Below are 20,669 nucleotides of genomic sequence, written 5' to 3'. Positions count from 1 at the left end.
GGAGTGGCTTCAAATCCCAGACCCACTGATAACTCTCCTCTGGAGCCTCCACTTTTCCATCTATGAAATGGGGAAGCAAACTGGGATCTTGAAGCCCTCCTACCCCATGTGGGGAAGATAGGGGTTCCCCATGATTCCAGGGTCCGTGTAAAGTTGATGCCCATTGACCCCACACAGGCCTTTAGTGAAGAAGTAGTGTGAATGTGTGACCTGGGGTCATTCTTGCCCAACTCCCAGCCTCAGAGCTCCATTTGTACAGTGGAATCCGATTAGATGTCTCTGAGACCTTGCTCTACAGTCCCACCCCTCCATCTGCTCAGGAGCCCCTCCCAGGGAACAGCACCCCCAGAAAGTTGGGGTGGGGCCTTCAAAAGGCAAATGCTCTGCTACAACTCAGACATGCCTCCCTGGGGGTGGGCAGGAGCCCCCTTTCATGGGCAACTCACTCCTCGGGAAATACCACGGCCTCATTCTTGATCTTCCTATGCAGGGCCAGGATGTAATCATCGATGAACGGGCACTGTGGGGTGTAAAAACAGACAAAGGATGCAGGCCCAGGGCCTCAACTTGCCTTGGGGGACTGACCCCATTTCTTGGTGTGGCCAGAAGTGGGGGGCAGCTCTGCGCTCCTTAGTAGAAGGGAAGAACCCCGTCTAACTTGTTCAGGGCTCAGCATACAGTAGGTGCTCAAGAAACACTAACTGAACAAATGAGTCATTGAGGGAACTATGAGGCTGGGTGTACCCACTGGCCATAGAGCCACCTGCAGAAAGGCTTCCACTCCCAGGGCTTGGAGTTTGTGAACATGTTCACTGAGATTCCCTCCTGGCTCTCAGTGCAGTCACTAGAGTAGGAGCACCTGTGGACAGGGATTTTGGCTAAGTCGATGTTGAGTGTTCCCAAGGCCCATCCTGACCCAGAGCAAGAGTCAAGGACAATTTGCAGAATGAATGAATGAATGAACATGCGAATGGGGGCGCCTGGGTGGCGCAGTCGGTTGGGCGTCCGACTTCAGCCAGGTCACGATCTCGCGGTCCGTGAGTTCGAGCCCCGCGTCGGGCTCTGGGCTGATGGCTCAGAGCCTGGAGCCTGTTTCCGATTCTGTGTCTCCCTCTCTCTCTGCCCCTCCCCCGTTCATGCTCTGTCTCTCTCTGTCCCAAAAATAAATAAACGTTGAAAAAAAAAAAAAAAACATGCGAATGAACACAAGAATGAATGGCATCAGGGCCAGAAGGACAGGGAGCACTCTGGTGGGAAGATGGCAATACCGCCATCTACACCTCCCATTGGGATGTCTGCTGTCCGGGACTCCTTCATATGGTTCTCCTTCCAAGGGTCAGGAGAAAAAAGAAAAAAGCCTCTTTTCCCTCAGTCTTCTCTGGGTCAGGTGGCTCCTTTCAAAAGTCGCTTTACCTTAGGACACAAAGGAAATGACAGCCTGCAGCTATCATTCATCCTGGTTCAGCTTGGCCCCGCCCATGGCGCCAAGGGGCTGGGCCCACCCAGCTCTGCCAGCCCACCCAACACTCACCTTGCCATAGACAAAGCAGTATAATGTGACCCCAGTGGCCCACACGTCCAAGGCCTAGGAAGAAACAGCTCGCATCAGTTCCCCAAAAGGAACCAACACCCCTTGCTCACCTAGCTCCCATGGGCTATGGGAGAGGGCATGCTGGGACCCTCCTTCCTCAGTCATACATTCACTCAACAAACACTCCCAGGCACTCGTTCCATGCCTGACCCTGTGCTGAGCACTAGGGACACAGGGCTGACAAGAACAAGGTCCCGGCCTCTCAGGGTTTCCATGTCCCCCTGTCACAGACCCAAACCAGATACAGTTCCAACTCAATAGGTGCAAAACTTCCTTCACCTACAGGGTCACATTGCTATACCTGTGACACAGATGCACCCCAGAAACCATGCTATGTATTGACCTTATACTCACTAAATTAGCTCGTCATCCCTTTTCCTGATATTCCATTGGAGAAGCCACCATCCACCTTTCTTCTGACACCAAAAACAGCCCCTGCCCACCCCAAGGCCCTGGCCCTTGGCCACCTCCACAGCTCCTCACGGCTTCCCCATATCCTGGGTTCTAACATGTGCTCTCTCTACATCTTCCCCCTCTGGAACCCCACCTCCTCTCCTGGTTTCCACTTTCTCTCCTATGTGAATGATTCTCAAATGTCTACCTACATATTCCTGACACAGATGATTCAATCTGAATCCAACCAGGGAACACCAGACAAATGCAAACTGATATCATTCTGCAAAGTAACAGGACTATTCTCTTCAAAAATGTCAAGGTCAGAACAGACAAAGAAAGGCTGAGGAACTCTTCCAGATGAAGGGACCCCAAAGAGATGTGACAAGTGAACGCAGTGACTAACTTTGAATCAGATCTTAGACCAGAAAAAAAAAAAAAAAAAAAAGGCATTAAAGAACAGTATCCAGACAACTGATGAAATCTGAATAAGGTCGATTAGATAACAGTCTTTTATCAATGATTAGTTTCCTAATTTTGATAATTGTACTGAGGTTATGTAAGAGAATGTCCTTGTTCTTAGAAAATATCTGCCAAACTATATTGTGATAAAGGAGGGTAAGGTCTCCAACTTAACTCTCGTACAGTTCAGAAAAATGTAATACGTGTATAATAAATATAGGGAGAGACGGTGAAAAGGTAAATGGGATAAAATGTCAATAATTGGTGACATGGGTAAAAAGATACACGGGAGGGTGTTTTTTTTTTGTACTATTGTTGTAATTTTTTGTAAATTTGGAATTACATCAAAATTAGAAATTCTTGAAAACAATCTCTATCTACATCCCTGACCTCTCTTGAGCTCCACACCCACACACATGTCCAAATGCCTCCTGACCATCGGCTCCCTGGCAGAGGCACAGTGAGGCAGCCAGCACTCCACAGGTGGGAACAGGCATGTGGCCAGGGGAACAGACGGAACTGCAGCCCTCTGCTCAGAAAGCTTTGCCCACTGCCTCTGTCAGTTAGGAGGAAGCACAAACTTCCAGGCCTTCTAAACTCTGCCCAAGACCCATCATGCCCCCTTCCCAATGCTCCTCAGTGCTCTTGTACATTCTGTGGTCTCCATCTCATGCTCAAATCCTCCCCATTCTTCAAGGCCTAGTTCAAACCCTGCCGTCTCCAAAAAGTCTGAGAGGAGCCTCCAACTTCTTCCCAAACACGAGCTCTCCTGTTCTTTTCACCATCTCCAGAAGGACAGAGAACTGGGCCATCTGGGCTCTGTCTGTTCCACAGCCCAGCCCAGTGCTCCATACAGAGAAGCTGGCAGGAAATATCTGCAGTGGAGACCCGGGGCCATCCTGCTGGAAAATGACAGGAAGCCAAAGATGGGGAGTTTCTCAGACTTCAGGAGGCAAACAGGAAGGAGAGGACTGTGTTCAGTGTTCGCGCCTGAGACATAAGGACTCTGATACCCTCAGGTTGGAAATGAGGCTCCACTGCAAACCATTCCACCCCTCCACCTGAATGCCAACTCAGCCTAGGTCCTAGAAGCCACCTTCCCACTGAAGCTCTGGCCGGAATCAGAAATGGCTTCGGGGGCCATGAACGCTGGAGTCCCAGCAGTGCTGGACAGCTGAGCGTCGTTCCCCTCAAACTGGTTGCTGACGCCAAAGTCGGCAATTTTCACATGCCCATCATCGCCCAGGAGCAGGTTGGACGGCTTGATGTCCCGGTGGATGATCTTCTGGCAGTGCACTGCAGAAAGAGGCAGCTTGAGTGCTGGCCTGGGGGGCCACTGCCTGGAACCCCCCCCACCTGCCCTCGCCTGGCCAGGGAAGCCCATCTTAAACTCTAGGCGAGAAGGAGCGGGGCTATCCTAGCCCATGCACACACTCATCTCGTGAGGACCTCAAAAGAATTCAGGGCCTTCTGCTCCACTATGCAGTAGTGACATCACAGCCAGCCCAGGCTGTCAGAAGCAGAGCTAGGACTGGAGTCTTTGGACTCCAAGTGCAGTGCTCCCTGTGGCAATCAAGACACCTTGTTGCTGAAGGGGCTGTCAGAGGAAATTGGGGAGGGAGCCTCTCCAGAGGCCATCTCTGGCCCTCCCCATGTTGTCTGCAGTCCCAAAGCCTGTCAAAACCTTTTCTCAGTCTCTTCTCCCACCCAGCCAGGTCGGAAATGTTCCTCCTCCTCGGACTTAGGGTGGAATAGTGGGGTATCCTGCAGAAGTACAGCCTCGGGCTTAGGGATTCTGGGCTGAAGAGCATCAGGGGGAGAGGGCATCCCAAGCCTTGGGACTGCTAGGATGAACATGGCTGGGGTAAGGGTCAGCCTTCTCCAGTGGACTGAGAGCTCACCTTGCTTCCTGGGTTCAGCAGTGCCAGGAAAAGATGGGAAGCTCAGGCTGAGATGGCCAGAGACATCCCAGCTTAGAGAAGGCACTGACTCTACCCCACAGTCACCCACTTACGGGCTCTACCTCAGCAAATACTTTCCTCTGGATCAGCAGTCCCCAAGATGTTGGAGAGGAGGGAAGATGGAAAGGGCAGGAGGAAAGAAGAGAGGAGAGGCGGAGATGAAGGGCAAAGGGAGTGAGTGTCACACAACAATAACAACCAAACCAATGTTCCTCTAGTGACGGCCTCTTATGTGCCTGATGCACTCAAGAGATTTGACACATACCCATCAGAGTGCAGAGGCTCAAGGGACTGTGTATTTGACCACGGAAAGCGGTCTCAAATTCTTATCTCAAACCCTGGCCTCTCCCCTGAACTCCGGGATATTTATCCACATGGATATCCGGCAGACATCTAATGTATTTCTCAAAATTTCTCAACAACACATCTAATTCAGAACTTGATTGCGCTGTCTGCAACCCCCTCCCCATCCCTCACCAAACAAACAAAACAGAAGACCTCTGCTTCTCCTCTAGTCTTTCCTATCGGGTTAATGGCACATTACCAGTTGCTCAGGCCAAAAACCTCAGGATCATCTCCAACTCCTTTCTCTTTCAGACACCACATCCTATTCAATCAACAAGTCCTATGGGCTCAACTTCTAAGATATATTCCAGATGTGACTGCTTCTCATACCTGCATTGCTACACTTGCCCATCTACAAGAATCAGGTCTGGGCCCCCTGACCATGGAGCCTTCCCCAGGCAGCCTTCATCTTCCCTTCTGAGGACCAGAATGACAAGGAAGGTCTTCAGCACCTGATGCCTCCATTCATCTGCCTGTCCAACCTGTGGTTCTGACCAGTGGGCTCTGGGAAGCCCTTCACTGTGATTAGCTGGGTCTTGACAAGACTTTACTCCAAAGCCAGATGGGATTAGCTTGTTTTGGGATGGGGGAAACAGAGGATGGGAAACAAAAGGCACTGAGCTGAAGAAAAGGGCCCAGGACAGGAAGGGGTGGAAGCCAACCTGGTACAGGGTTGTGCCCACCACTCATCACACCCAGGGTGAAATGCCCCCTTCCCATAACTCTAAACCCTTGGGAGTTTCTGCAAAGCCCTCCTCTCTGTGTGCCTCAGTTTCCCCGTATGTGCAAAGAGAGTATTAGAGGGCAGTGGAGTGGCTCAAATGAGATAAAGACAATCCCGGCTCCTGATACCTCAGATAGGTCCTCACCCTGTTCCCCTAGGAAGAGAATATGCTCCTGATAAATCCAGTTAAGATTTGAGAGAGATGGGCACCACTCCTGTTCCCCAAACCAGGCCAGAACCCTCAATGTCTGAGGAACCTCGCCTCCCCATGACCAGCCAGTCATCCAGTGCTGCCCCCCCTCACCTCCTTCATGTCTCCTCCCCACTGCCACTGCCCTAATCCAGGCCTCACCATCTGTCACTTGGGCTGTAGAAAAAGCCTCCTTCCTCACCTCTTGCCCTTCATTCAGCCACTACACAGCTGCCGAGCTTTCTGAGATGCAAATCCTATCATGCCCCTCCCTTCTCAAAGCCCTCAGCGGTTTACAATGCTGACAGAATGAAGTCATGAAAGTCCTCCGTGGAGGTATTCCCAGCCCTCCTGGTATGGCCTGAGTAGCTTTCCAGCTTTGTGTTTCACCACTCTCCACCCCATGCTTCAACCAGATTTTACGTCTCCCCATTCTTAAATAGGACATGCCCACTCCCCTCTGTGCCCCTGCTATGCAGTTCTCTCTGCTTGACATACTCTCTCCCATCCATCCCTCAAGCCTGGCCGATGAACTCCTACTTATCCTTAAGGACCCTGGTCACAAATGGTCTCCTCTGGGAAGCCTCCCTTCAGTCTCCGACAGCCCTGTGCCACCCCAGCCTTAGCCAGCACTGCACTGTATCTGCCTGCTTAGGTTCCTGTCCCTTCTGCTACACTGAGATTCTCAAGGTCACATTTGGGTCTTTGTCAATCTCCTGGCGTCTAGCTGGCGCTTAGTAGGTATTCATATATGAAAGAAGCAAGTGAAAAAAAAAAAAAAAGAAGTAAATGAATGAGTAAATAAGTGAATTCCAGGGATAGAGGCTAAGCTAACATCCTCCCTCCTGAGCTCTCATCACCTTTGAGCCCTCACAGTAAACCCACCCTTCCTCATCCACAGGACGCATGACATGACAGACTATTCTTCAAGCAGCTGGACATAAATCTCTTCCTTCCTACATCTCTTGAGGCCCTGCAGAAAGGTTAAGCTTGACTAATAACTCAGCAGAAGAGATACAGAGAACACCCAAGGCGCAGCTCCACTTGAACAACCTGGTGCAAACCCAGCGAAACCGGCCACCACTCCCTTCCCTTTTCCAATCCGGGAGGTTCTGGCCCCTCCCACAGTCCACACCACGCCCCCAAACGAAGCTGATTGGCAGATCAGCGCTGACTGATAGGACTGCTAAGAGCTAGCTCAGCCCGGGCTCTACCCTTCCGGTGCTCGCCCCCCCCGCCCCCCGTCCCCCGTTCCAAGGGGCAAGCAGACCCTCGCTCACAGTACTCAAGGCCCAAGATGATGTCCCGCAAGTAGAGGCGAGCTTGCTCTTCGGGGAAGGGCTTGTCGCTGGGCACCTCCATGACCGGCCTACAGAAAGGGAGGGGAGGAGGGGTGTTCAGCTGAATCATAATGAGTAAAAGCAGACAGCTGGTAGGGAGACAGGGGCTGGGCCATTTAGGCCCCTCAGGACTTCCCGGGAGCCCTCTATGCTCAAACACCTCCCCAGAACTCAAGACATTAGCTTTTTCTCCCATATAATGAAACATTGAAAACACATAGACACAAATATCCCCTTACAATCATTATAATTTCAAATTAGCTTTATCTTAATTTCTGATTGGCTTGGTATTCCTTCTACTAAGTACTTCTCTATAACCAAACTGTTGCAAAGATGCCATTTACCGCAGTGTTTTTCAAACTGTAGGTCCAGACCTAATAGAGGGTCATGAAATTAATTTAGTGGCTGGCTAATGCTTTTTAAAAATTTTCTAATGAAGTAGAATTTATCAGAGTACATCATATGTGATAAAGACATGTAATGTTTTGTAAAACTTTGGTTTCAATTACAGAGATGGATGACAATGTAAAACTTGTATTTCTTACTTCGATGAAGGTCAAAAATGTTTGAAAAGCTCTGAGTCTTAAAGGGATACTACTCCCAGCCCCCTACTCCCCGCAGAGAGGCAATCACAAGCCATACCCTGTATTTAAGGTCTTGACAGTTAGGGCCTAGGGTCCACCCAGGCCTATGCCCACTACCCCAAGTCTGCTGCTTTGCTAATACTGTGAGAAGGCCAAATAGAGCAGACATGAATTAGACTCACTGTGTGACCTTGGGCAAGCCACTTACCCCCTCTGAACCTCAGCTTCCCCTCTTGTAAATGGGAGCAAATGGAGTCCCACCCACCCAACTCATAAACTTGTAAAGCTGAAAGAACTCTTTGTGACTTGAATCCAGGTGAGAGCCCCATCTCTACATATTTGCTTGAGAAACACTCCTTTCTTCTCCCACTCCTCCCTCAAAATCTTTCCAGTTCTTCAAGACCTGGCTCAAAACCCACCCCCTCTTCCAGAGAACTCTCTGAATATTCCAGCCTCACTGACCCCCAACAGACTTCAAAGAATTGCCCCTATTTGTCTCTCATTTCCCCCCAGATCAGAGCTCCCCAAGGGTAGGGCCTGGGTCTCTGCTTTCTCCTAGAGTAGCTGACCCTGGGACTAAGGGCATAGGGAGGGAAAAGAAGGCCTGGATTAGACTTGACCTGCCTGATTGGGATGGGGAACTCACCCCTTTCTCAGGAGGTCAAACACTGAAAGAAAAGAAAAGAAAAGTAAAGTAAGTAAGATGCAGCCAGGCTTGCAAAGCAGGTGATGCCAAGGTCCCTCCCTGTTCTGGAAGGTAGGAGAGGGTCAGGCATCCAGGCATACTTGAGGGATGGATGGGACAAGGGTCCCAGGGTATCAGAGGAAATAAATGGGTGAAAGTATGGTCTACTTTGGTCTACTATGGATCTGCCTCATCCTGATTCACCATGGATTCCTTTCTTGGGAAGGAGGTGGGTAACTGAGGCTTGCAGAAGGGGCAGGAATTTCCCTGAGGGTCACAGCAGATAGGCAAGTAGGACAGGGAGTGAAGACTAAAGCCTTGACCTTAATTTCTAAGCCCAGTGTTTTTTCTGTCCCGTTTCTGGAGGGCCTCTAAACTCGTGAATCAGGCACCGTGAACTTAAATGATAACAACATTAATAACAATCTTGTATATAATGACTCATTTACTCCTAATATCAACCCTATGAGTTAGATATATTATCCCCCATTTTACAGGTGAGGAAACTGAGGCACAGAGCTATCATACAGGGTCTGGGAACCCATATCACATAGCCTGCTTCGTGCACGTACTTGATCCACTGTCTCTCTGATCAGTGGAGTGGGAGCTTGGGAATATTTATTGAATCCATGTGGGTATTCTAAGTTTGGATTGGCAGGGCTGGGCAAGGGAATCCAGGGTTTGAGAACATGCTCATACAGCCCATTTGAAGGTCATATGTGTCCCTGGGGAGGCCTTAGACTGACCCTAGGTAAGCTGCTTTGGGAAAAGCTGGGTCACTCACCTAAATAGAGATTGTCCTCAGCTGGGTCATCCAAAACCTAGTCAGAGGGAACAGACATGGTGGTAGGGCTTGAGGACCCCAGTATGCTGTGCAGCCTCCCTGGACAATGGAGCAGGAACGGTGTAGGCCCCAGACAGATGAGGCCTCGAAACTCACTGACCCCCAACCCTGGCCCACCAAGTGACATCCAGCTGTTCTCTCCTCCTGCCATGACTGGGGGCTCACTTCTTGCTTCTGGGCAGCCCCTTATCCTCACTGAGACCTTGAGAATATTGCAGACCAGCCTGAACTGAACCCTAAAGCCTCCCTATAGCTGCCACCCCAAGTCTAGCTCTGTCTTTGGAGGCCTTAGCCACAGATACTTTGGGAGGAGTATCTGGTGGGAACCCTGGGTCTGTGCTGAGTGTCCCCAAGCACCACAGGTTGCTTCACAGGACTTGAGTCCCCACCCACTCACCACTGCCTCCTACCTCAATCAGCTTGACCACATTCACATGGTCCAACTTCTTCAAGATGGCAATCTCCTGGTACACTCGCTCCAGCGGCAGCAGCTGCTTGGCTGGTCCTCCTTGGGTAGCTTGGGACCCCCTTGGGGGAGGGCGACCTGTGACCAGGAAGGGGAGTCGAGCCCCTATTGCAGGAGGCTAGGCCTCACCTTGGCCCCACAACCAGCCTCAAGCAAGAATCTTGCAATGGTCTTGTCCCCAACCCACCAAACACATCCCCACTACCAGGCCTTTGCTCATGCTTTCCCCACCTCTACCCCCAGTCCTAACAAAAAATAGTGAGGGACTGAGGTGTCCTCCTCTTCTGCCCCCAAGCAAGGAGCTCCCAAGCATAGGACCCAATAGATACATACGTGGAAAGCCATACTGCTTCAGTAACTTCTTTTTGGAAAGAACTTTCATTGCCTGAGGAGGGAGGGGTAGAAATGTCATTTGTGTGCAGCCACCAGGAGCTAGAACAGGCTGGTTACATGTGGATGGAGGTCCAATCACCAGTGGGTGACTGCCACCAGAACTGAAAGTATGGCCTAGGTGTGGTTAAGCTGGGTTAGGAGGTGACCATATCTGAGTCTAAGCCTTACCCTATTTCCCCAACAAGCCTTTCTGGAGCTCTCCTCTCAGAAGGTCCAGCCTCTGCTTGCATTTTCTCAAGAAGCTTACTCCTTTTGCATTCCCTTAGGGACAGGAGCCCACTCCCTCTAGAGGCAGCCTTGTCCTCTGTCTTCCCAGCAGAGCCACTGCCCACCTCCCAGGCTTCTGGGGCCTGGCTGGGGCAACACCTCCCTCCCATCCCCAGACTCACATAGTGCCTGTCTTCACTTTCGTTGTAGGCCAGTCTCACCACGCCGTAGGCACCCTGGAAATAGGCACCGGTCAGCCCTGCCTGGACAGGGCAACCTCCTCCAGGACTAGCTCAGGGAATGGGGAGCCTGAACAGCTCCGGCTCCCTCCCCCCTCATCCCATCTCCACCCCCACCAGCTGGCCACCAGCAGGCATACGTTTCAGGCAGACAGAAAGAGGACTGCTGTTCCTGGTAATTGCCTCTGCTTGGCTCGATGCAGCTCTATGCTGCCTCAGACCCTCTTTGTCTTCCATCAAAAACTAAGGAATCAGGAATGGAGAATCATTTCCCACCCCACCTTAGGTATTTCCCAGAGGACAAAACTGTCTTCATTTCTAAGCTGGGGCCTTCCCGGCTCTGCCTTACATTCCCAGGGAGAAAGAACTGCCAAGCAGAGGATCCTGATAGGCTGCCTACCCAAAGCCTCAAGAGAACAGTCCCCACTGCCTGTCCCAGTCCTACCTTGCCAATCTCACTCTGTAGCTTGTATTGGTTCAGCTGCACACAGTCCTGGGGAGGGGGGGGGGGGGGAGGGGAAAGGGAAGCATCAGGTGAAGCTTAATCCAGAGGCAGTATTGATCCCACTTCAGCAGCCTGTTCAGGGCCCAATCCTGGCTCTGGGCCCCTCAATCCCAGCCCCCCCCCCCCAACTCATCAAGCCTTCATGTTTGGATGGGGAAACTTGGTGGTCCCTATGCCACGAAAAAGGACACTCTCATGTTTGCAAACACACTCATGTTTGCAAACATGAATGGTGAGCCATGGCTGTACTTTACTCCCTAGGAAGTGGTGAAGGAAAAATACACTGATTCCTGCCTGGATGCTGGGGTCTGGGAGACCTAAATCTGTGAGAAATGCATAAGCAAGTATTTCTAGAGGTAGCTGAATGCAAGGTCTTGGCTGCATGGACAAGAAAGATGAAGAGAGCCTTGGGGACAGGAGACCACAGCCCTGGCTCAGGCATAAGAAGCTCAGCCTCTGCAATCGGTAGATTGCTCGGTACTAGGGTTCACTGTCAGATCTAAGTGGAAAACAGAGCCAGTGGGATAGAGGGGCAGAAGTAAGAACAGAGACTGGAAGCATGCTGGCAGCTTCTGAGTCAGAGGAGACTCTAAGAAGCAGGATTAGAAGTGGAGGCTAAAGCTAGGTTTGACTTGTGGTGGGGAGGGTGGACATACTACCGATCTTCAAATTTCTAAGAGAACTTCTTGGGGGACAAGGGGAGGGCCTATTTCTGAGGCCTGGCCTAGGGATAGGAATGGTGGGACTTAACAGTGATTGGCTCAGAAGGAGCTCCCTGGTGGGAAGAGCCATATTGTGAGGTAGCAGGCTCCTCAACTCTGGGGGTATGCAAAGCAAAGGCTAAACAGCTGTGCAGCAGGGGCACAGAAAGAAAAACATCTTCATTTAGGACTATTAAAAGCTTGTGAGCACCCCCTAGCTCTGCCCCACCAACCTCTGTATCTGAGATAGCCACATGGTGGGACTCAATGGTGGGCCTCCGCCAGACCCGTGGGGAGATGTGGCTGGCAGGCCCTGTGGCATAAGGCCCAGCCTGGGCCTCCAGGCAGCTTCCTGCTGGCCGCTCTTGCAGGGAGAACTTCCTGGCTGAAAGGCTGGGCCGGGCTAGTGGGGGTCTTGAAGCACCACCAGGGATCACAGAGGCAGCTCTGGTCCTTGGCGGAGGGTCCACGCCATTCCTGGCAGGCTCTGGACCACCACCTGCCTCCTCCAAGTGGGCCACATCAATGGCTGCCACTCGCTCCACCAACTCTGCCCGAGGGTCCTGGCAGCAGACTGCTGGCCCCCCTTCCATTGCCACAGTTAAGGGGGTCCTCTGTGCAGCCTTACTGGGAACCTGAAAAAAGAGGACAGAGAAGGCTTCAATCCTGAGCATGGACTAAAGAGGTCAGATTTCCAGGCCCTTTGGTCCCACCTTCATGACTTTGCCCTCCCTGTTCCCCCTGCCTGAGTTGCCAGCATCCGAAGTCAGGTCTGCCCCTGCTAACTGAAGGAGTTCCAGGAACTCATCTGGCTCTGCTGCACAGCAGCCCTCTAGACCTCAGTATCCCCATTGGTGAAATGGGCATAGTCACATCTGCCTTGCTGGCTTCACAGGGAAGCAGGGAGAATCCGAGATTCTGGAGTCAGGACAGACTGACATGGGCAGAATACTGGAGGCCCAGCAGCAATGGGAGAAACAGAGTCCAGGGTCAGCTCAGGCCCCTTCCAGCAGACAGTCCAGTGAGTCACCAGCCCCACCCTGGACTGCAGAGCATTCCAGTGCTGCTGCCTGGAAGCTGAGCTGGGCACTGGTAATGCAAAGGCCTCCCTGATACTCCAAACCAGTCACTTACCCTCCAGGAAGGCCTCTCCAGGACCACAGAGCGAGTTTCCCATCCCGCATTACTCCCTTCCCTGCCTCAGCAGAGCCTGAAGCCTAGGAGAGGGTCCTTTAGGGGAGGGACTGCTGCTTTGGTGGCTGTCAAGAGAGAATTCACTAAACTAAAAGGTCACTCCCGGGGTGCCTGGGTGGCTCAGTTGATTAAGTGTCCAACTTTGGCTCAGGTCATAATCTCACAGTCTGTGAGTTCGAGCCCCACTTGGGGCTCTGTGCTAACAGTGAGGAGCCTACTTGGGATTCTCTCTCTCTGCCCCTTCCTTGCTCATGTGCACACACTCTCTTTTTCTCTCTCTCTCAAAAATAAATATTTAAAAGGTCACTCCTTATTTTTCCTGGTTTTTCCTTCCAGTTTATTTGTGTGCCCCAAATATTTGTCACAGCTACTCAGACTGAGATGTTCTCCGTGGCCTGACCTTACACCCACCCTGACCCCACTACATTCTGAGCCCCAAACCAGGCTCGGGGCCAAAGGCTGACCCCAGCTTGAACCCCAAACTGACCTCTAACCCAGCCCTCACCTTCTACCACAACCCTGGGCTGAACCCTGACCCCAGGCTAAACCCTGACCCTCAGACTGGGCCTCCATCGCTGACCTGCTCTAGGCTGAGCAGTGGCCCCACTCCAGCCCAGTGCCCTTCCCCCTTCCTGGGCCAGACTCAGCATCTTCTCAGGAAAAGGAAGTGAGTGGACTCCTGACCCTCTGCCCTTCCTGTTTGGTGGTAACCTCCTCTCTACCCACACAGTGACTTTAAGAACGTAAGTCAGGGGCGCCTGGGTGGCGCAGTCGGTTAAGCGTCCGACTTCAGCCAGGTCACGATCTCGCGGTCCGTGAGTTCGAGCCCCGCGTCAGGCTCTGGGCTGATGGCTCAGAGCCTGGAGCCTGTTTCCGATTCTGTGTCTCCCTCTCTCTCTGCCCCTCCCCCGTTCATGCTCTGTCTCTCTCTGTCCCAAAAATAAATAAACGTTGAAAAAAAAAAAAAAAAAAAAAAGAACGTAAGTCACCCTTGTGCCCCCATCATCTTGCTTTGAGAGATGTCAAGCAGGTAGGGCTCACTGGAGCCCACTGGCCACAGAGGAGCCTGGGCTGGGTTCTAATCCTGCCTGTCAGCCTACTGTGGGGTCCTGGGTGGGCTCCTTCCTGAGTCTGAGCCTCAACCTCTCCATCTGTACCATGGACACAGGATCTTCCCAGATTCCCTAGGGCCAATCTTCCCAGATTCCCTAGAGATGGACTGTGGGCAAGGGTGTCATCCAGAAGCCCTGTGCTTGGTACAGTGTGCTGAATGAGTGGAAACCCAGAGGTGGTATCGCTGATGCTGACATGCAGAAAGGAAGGGGGAAGGGAATCCAGACTGGCAATAGGAAAAGACATGAAGGCTGGACCTAGAGGAATGAGGAAGCAGTTGGTGAGCCCAGAGAATCAAGGATGCCTCCCTGGAAGAAGTGAGAGAATGAGTAGGACTGGAACATCAGGGAGACTACCCTGGAGGAGGTGAGGGAGGCAGGTAGCGCTGGAACATCAGGAAGGCCTCTCTGAAGGAGGTGAGGAAGGTGAGTAGGGATGAAGCGTTAAGGGGTCCTCCCTGGAAAAGATGAGAGGGACAGTGTATGCAATTGAAGGAAGCATCAGGGAGGCTTCAGGAACCAGGCCACTTGTGGGAAGGAGGAAGCCAAGGATGAAAGGAGCCCTCCAAGCTTGGCTGGCCTAGTCCACTCCGTGTAGATGGCCCACTCTGTTGCCCGTCACCCCCACCCTGTAGGACTCTTTCCTCCTACTAGAATATAAGGTCCATAGATGAGGGCTCTTGTCTGCCTCGTCTCCATGAGATCATCGGGATCTGCAGCAGTGCCTGGTACATGGTAGAAGCTCAATAAATGTGTGTTGAATGAACGAGGGGTAGCCATAGGGATCATTAGAGCGCTGTCCCCAGTCGACACGGGAAAGCAGCGTCAGAAACGGGACCCCCAACAAGCCCGGGGCCCCAGTCTCTCGTAGGGAATGAATCAATGTCAGGAGCTCCGGCCCTAGGTCTGCAGCCCCCTGAAGAGCAGCGGCCACAGGTGGCCCGGGCCCATAAAATTTGCATATGATTTCCCTGAGGCTGTTATCCCAGCATGAAGCCAGCTTCCTCTAATGCCCTTCCTTTTCTTTTCTGGAGGGGAAAGTGAGGTCCAGCAAGGGCCAGGGAAGGGCTCACACAGAAAGCCAAGGCAGAAGTCTTTCTGCTCCACCCTGGGGCCCTATTACCTGGTTAAGGGTCCAGGCTCTGATGCCAGGCTGCTGTCCCCATCTCTTCCTGGTCTGGGTCCACGGGCAGGTGACTTCACCTCTGTGCCCCAGTTTTCCTCATCTACAGAATGGGGCTAATAGCAGTCTCACCTCCCTGGGTAGTTGTGAGGCATAAACGTGTGAATCCTGTCCGTACCAGTCTCAGAACTGAGCCTGTCACTGCGGAAGCTCCGTAAAAGTGAGTTGTTGTGGTGCTGTTGTTGTGATTGCCTAGGACACGCTGTGGCCCAGATGGATGTGCAGGCGGCACAAGGCGGCTATGAGGGCTGACGTCAGGCCCTCCACCCTCCCTCCTCCCTGGATCAAATTCAGGTGACTAAGCATGTCTGCACAGGAGGCACTGGGGAGGCCCCAGGTTCCAGCCTCATGTCCGGGCAACGGCGCCTGGCACCTGAGGCTATGCATCTGAGGGCATGTGTCCACACGTGAGAGAATGTGCGGCCACATGTGAGAGAACTTGTACAGGCAGGGATGTGGGCCGGGGTCATGTGTATGTCTGGGGTGGGTGGGGAGGGAGTCCACACATAGAAGCACATCTGCAGGGAGAGAGAACTCTACACAGGTGGATAAATGTGTTAATGTGCACTGGGTGCCTTTAGGTCCTCGTGTACGCGTGCTCCAGAATTGGGGTGGGGGGCGGTGGCTGCACGGGGACCATGGGAACCTGATCTTAGAAGGTCAAGTCTGAACTTCCCACACAGTCACCTGTCCACCAGGCTGGGCTGTGTGTCCTGGGCAGGCGCCACCCCTCTCTGAGGGGCCACCGAGAAGGTCTCTCAAGGCCCTCCCCAAGCTGAGGCCTCAGTAGTCACTTTATTGCAACTGACTGTGGAGGCAAATGGGGGCTATGTGGGCAAATAGAAGGACAGACATGGGCGCCTGGGTGTCTCAGTTGTTAAGTGTCTGACTTGGGCTCAGGTCATGATCTCCCAGTTCGTGAGTTTGAGCCCCATGTCGGTCTCTGTGCTGACAGTGCAGAGCCTGCTTGGGATTCTCTCTCTCCCCCTCTCGCTCTCTGCCCCTCCCCCACTTCTGTGTGAGCACAAGCACACGCATGCTCGCTCGCTCTCTGTCTCTCTCAAAATAAATAAAGTTAAAACAAAACAAAACAAAACAAAAGGACAGACAGGCTAGGACCGAGGTCCAAGGCCCAGCAAGGACTCTATGGGCATGGAGAGTCCCCCAGGAACCAGCTTAGTCTGGTAGCCAAGAATGACTAGACTCAGGCCCTCTCTCACTGGGAAAAGCTACTGTAATCCTGTCCTCCCAGACTTGGGTCATGTTGCCTTGGAAAAGTCATTGAGACTCTTGGAGCCTCAGTTTCCTCATATGTGAATCAGACAAGAGGCTGCCATCCTGCCAACTCCCAGGGCTATAGAAGTAGATGAGATTGTGGCTAGAGAAGCAATTTGTGCCTGAGTGATATGGAGCTAAGATGTATATACATGTAGAAGCCACTGAGAGAGAGCCTTGATGTACAACGTACAACCCCATATCTGCCCCCTGGCTCCAGGAGGGCCTGGCACATAAACCCCTCAGGGAATCCCCCCACCCCCAGGCATCTGGCTACTTCCAACATGCAGACCCTGGCCCCAGATGCCTACTTGGCCTGGCTTCCTCCTCAGGATGTTCCCCGTCTACCTGAGTCTCTCAGACGAGACCCAGAGTACCAGAGAGCAGGCAGATCCCGCTTTTGTCCAAATGTTCGAGCAGCGCCTCTTGGGATGACTTCAGGCACCACTCAGACCTCACTGTGAGTTCTGGAAGGCTGCTGAGAATCTCAGGGCTAGGTTGAGCAGCTACCATGCAGGCAGAGAAGACACGGCCCTGGCCATCCAAACACTGTCCAGAAAGGAAAGCTGCAAGGAGGTGGTCAGGCCACCCAGGCCAGACTCAGAAGGTGGCCCTGACATCGCCAGGCTGCCTCACAGGAGCCGTGTTTATGCTCCTGACAAGTGTCTGGATGGCCCTGGCAACGGGTGCCCTCTGCAGTTCCTGCCTCCGCCCGGGATGACTCAGTCCTCCTTGAGGGAGGCCCAGGCATCTAGTGCCAAGTCATGCTTGAGGATGCCTACCGTGAGGATGTCCCCTCCCATCATCCCCGGAGAGGCCCCAAGCACCGAGGTGGGCCCTGCACCCAATTTCGCACGGCAACCCTCAGCGCTTCCTCAGCACATCTTGGCTGATGGTCTCCAGGCATCACCTTCTATCTCTGCCCCTCCTCATCTTCCACACCAGATCTGCACCTCCAGCCCCACTCTTTCCAGCCAGCTGCCTCCTTCCTGCAATGTTCCTGGGCGTTTCAGACCCACAGAGTCCCCATTGCACTTGGCACTTCCCCCAAGTCTGCTCTTCCTCTGTGCCTGTCGCAGAGGTGGATGCCATCATCCTCCCAATTCTCCAGAAACCCGGGAGCCCTCCGTATCACCCATCTTCTCCCTTTTGCTCATCCTTGCTCCCTTAGCCCCACACTTACTCTCTCCTCTGGCTGCACCACACCACTCGCGGCTTCCCAAACTGCAGACTCTGTTCCGCTGCCAGGGCTTTGTACAAGTTGTGCCTTCTGCCAGGAACACACCTCCCTCTATTTTGCTGCTGGAGGATAGCTCAGATATCTCCTCCTCCGGGAGCCCTCCTTCGTCTCCCCACTGCTGGGTGAGGTTACTAAGTCGGACCCCCTACAAAATCAGGATTTAGATCTCTGCTTTTCTTTCCCACTGCTTCTGCCACACAGTCTCCCCACCTCCAGGCTCATACCTTGAACCCACCCCAAGCCCTCCTCCACATCAGTCGCTAGAGGGAAGATTTCTAACATACAAATATGGTCACAGTTCTCCCACACCTGGCCTTCCAGGAACTTGGAATCTGGAGGACAGAAGAGGAGGAGGCCTAGCCTCATACTGGGGGCTCATAGGCTAGGGAACAGCCAGAGACACAGACTTCTGGGATCCAAATCCAGAGTCACTCATTCATGCAACAAATATTCAATAAGTACCTGCTATATATGTGTCCAGGGACTGTGCTAGGTGTTGGGAGATAAAGCAGTGAACCATAAAGTCCATGCTTTCATGCAGTTTAATTTCTAGTTAGGGCAAGAAGCAACAAACAAGAAAGGCAATAATTAACAGATGATATGTCAAGTGGTACGTGCAATGGAGAAAAATACAGTCATGTAAGGGGGATCAAGAGTGAGGGGCTGGGGGGGGTACTATTTACAGTGTGGTCAGAAAGGCCTTTCTGCAGGATTTGAGTAGAATCTGAAGAAAGTGAGGGAGCAAGCAGTGTGCACATCTGGGAAGGGCATTTCTGGCAGAGAAACCGGCCACTGCAAAGGCTGTGAGGTGGGATGGTGCTCGCACTGTCTGAGGAACAGCAAGAAGGCTAATGTTGCTGGACTGGGATTCTGCATGTGAGAGGTACCCAGGCGAACAGAGTTACACCCAGAGGAGAGGGCCCAGCCATTTGCCGTGCCTGGTCCCAGGGATGGCTTCCTGGAGGAGGTGGCATGTAAGCTCTTTCATGACCACTGAGTAAGGATTTCAGAGGGGGAGTGGATGGAAGTTCTCACTATGCATGACAGAAAGCCATTTTCTGGCTGAGACTCAGGGCTTGGCCTTGGAGGGGTTCGTGGACAGAGACCAGGAGGCCTCAAAAACCGGAAGATGCTTTTGAGCAGGGGAATGGCTCAGTTGGATGAGGTTTAAAATGATCCCCCTGCCTGCTGTGGGTACTGAGAGAGAGAGGCGAAGGAGGAGGCAGAGGTCCCCAGAGTCTGTGGGCCTAGGACACAGTCTGACACACAGTGGGTGTTCAATCTGTATCTGCCGAATGAGGAGTGAGGGCCGTGTGGGGGCCAGTGCATCCTCAAGAACACAAGCTGCGTGCTCCTCCCAACTCCCCAGCCCATTTGGCAGATATACAGCCGCATATGCACCCACCAAGACATAGTCCTGTGACCTGGGACACAACCTTTTCTACACACCTCTGTACCCTCAAGGCACACACAGACGCCTCCCCAGATAGGCGCACGCCGACGTCCACGTCCATGTGATCGGCCCTCACACACCACTCCATCCAGTCATGCACTCCCCTCACACACACAGGCACACTCGTGTCCACGTGACACACACACCCACCTCCAAACACCACACACAGGTCCCTGCGCACGTGTGCACCCTTCCAGCCACCAGTTCTGTGCCCATCAGGCCCCTGAGGCCGCAGCGCCCGCTTTCGCCGCCCCTCTCCACCCCGCTCCATCCAGGGGAGGACTGCGCAGCTAAAGCCACCCGCCACATCTGTCCCATTCATCCACCCCCTCTCCGCCTCTCCCCAGCTCTTGCAGGAAGACTCGGCGGAGGGCCGTGTAGGAGGAGCACTCAGCGCAGATCCACACGTGGGTGCACAGATCTGGGCCCACTCCGCATAGATACGGCCTCCCACCCACAGCTGGGGCGGGGGTGGGTAGTGCGCCGGGTTATGAACGCCGTCCCGCAGACTGGAGCTGGGGAAGGGACGCAGACGGCGGGGCGCCCGCATAGATGCGGTCCCGGCTGCCGGCGCCGACAGAAGCAGGCTCCGGAACGCACCCAGTAGATCCGGCCCCCCAAAAGGGGGAAGGATCCCCGCACCGATGCGGTCCCAGCTGCCCTCGTTAGACGAGGCCTCATAGACCGTCCCTCTTCCCTGCAGGCTCCGCCGAGCAGACGTTCAGGTGTTCGTCCCCTCCCGCTCCCTGCCCCTGGTCCCCTCCCCACCAACCCCTACCTCGGCGCCCGGCGACAGTCTCCGCGGCCCGGCGGGCGACCAGGCTCGCTCCCGCGGCTCGCGCCCCGCCCCACCCGCCTGGCCAGGGCTGGGATCGCGGAGCTCAGACTGCAGGCGCCGCTCCTCCAGACAGCGCTCCCTCCCTCGCTCGCCGCCGCGCCCGGCCCTCGCTCATTGGTCCGGCTCCGCCGCCCGCGGCGCCGCCCAATCAGTGCCGGGGACTCCTGCCCGGCTCCTGGAGGGGAGGGGCCACGGCGGGTAAGGGCTCAAGAGGGGCCCCTCCCCCTGCGGTGGGGCTGGACCTCCTCACGCCCCCGTCGCCCCAATTAAGGCCGCCTGGGCTCCCCCCAAATCCCTCCAAGCCGCGGTCTGGGCCTCTTAGCCGGGCCTGCGAGGTCCGAGGGCTTACCTCCCCAAACCTTTTGTCTCCTCCCGTCTCGGCCTGGCTGGGGCATGGGCGCTTCGCGGGTGGGTAGTTGGGGGTGGAGGTGCGCGGCGCTTACTAGGTGAGGGGCAAAGTGAGATCCGCGACTGCGGGATGCGGCAGAGGTTGGGCGCCAGGGGAAAAGGCCAAGAATGGGAGACTCAGGACTTGAGCCTTCTGCTGGGTGGGGGGTAGGGGAAAGCGAAGTGGTTTATCACAGAGTGTTGGGGTCATAGTTGGATTCATGTTTGGGGAAGGGCTCTATGAACAGGCGGCAGGAATGGCCTAGCTGGAGCGGACGGGATGGAAAGAACTCAATAGGACGTTCTGACCTTCACAGGGGCAATTCCTAGGGATTCCAACCACCCCCATCCCTCTCC

General features: G+C 53.7%; 1 protein-coding gene across 4 annotated transcripts in view; it reads right to left on the bottom strand.

Annotated features, from left to right (window-relative positions):
• The window catches only part of CAMKK1 (calcium/calmodulin dependent protein kinase kinase 1), a 28,869-nt gene extending 8,850 nt beyond the window's left edge, over positions 1–20,019 (bottom strand). For 2 of the 4 annotated variants that reach the window (XM_025915670.2, XM_086686271.1), the window contains exons 1-12: positions 19,866–20,003; positions 11,864–12,265; positions 10,870–10,917; positions 10,368–10,421; positions 9,919–9,970; positions 9,530–9,663; positions 9,060–9,096; positions 8,237–8,258; positions 6,947–7,035; positions 3,543–3,742; positions 1,532–1,585; positions 447–520 (exon numbers count right to left, since the gene is read on the bottom strand). In XM_025915670.2, the coding sequence (XP_025771455.1) occupies positions 447–520; positions 1,532–1,585; positions 3,543–3,742; positions 6,947–7,035; positions 8,237–8,258; positions 9,060–9,096; positions 9,530–9,663; positions 9,919–9,970; positions 10,368–10,421; positions 10,870–10,917; positions 11,864–12,223 (1,124 nt within the window). In that variant the 5' untranslated portion in view covers positions 12,224–12,265; positions 19,866–20,003. Of the gene's footprint in view, positions 1–446; positions 521–1,531; positions 1,586–3,542; positions 3,743–6,946; positions 7,036–8,236; positions 8,259–9,059; positions 9,097–9,529; positions 9,664–9,918; positions 9,971–10,367; positions 10,422–10,869; positions 10,918–11,863; positions 12,266–15,059; positions 16,115–19,865 lie in introns of those variants that run through there. The other 2 variants (XM_025915662.2, XM_086686270.1) reach the window with 2 other exon arrangements.
• Positions 20,020–20,669: the final 650 nt, after the last annotated feature.

Source organism: Puma concolor, chromosome E1 (assembly GCF_028749965.1).
Source record: "Puma concolor isolate L17-30 chromosome E1, mPumCon1.1.hap2, whole genome shotgun sequence".
In the NCBI taxonomy this organism is placed as follows: Eukaryota; Metazoa; Chordata; class Mammalia; order Carnivora; family Felidae; genus Puma; species Puma concolor.
The sequence above is the reverse complement of the archived record's forward strand: the minus strand, read 5'-3'. Positions and strand labels throughout refer to the sequence as shown.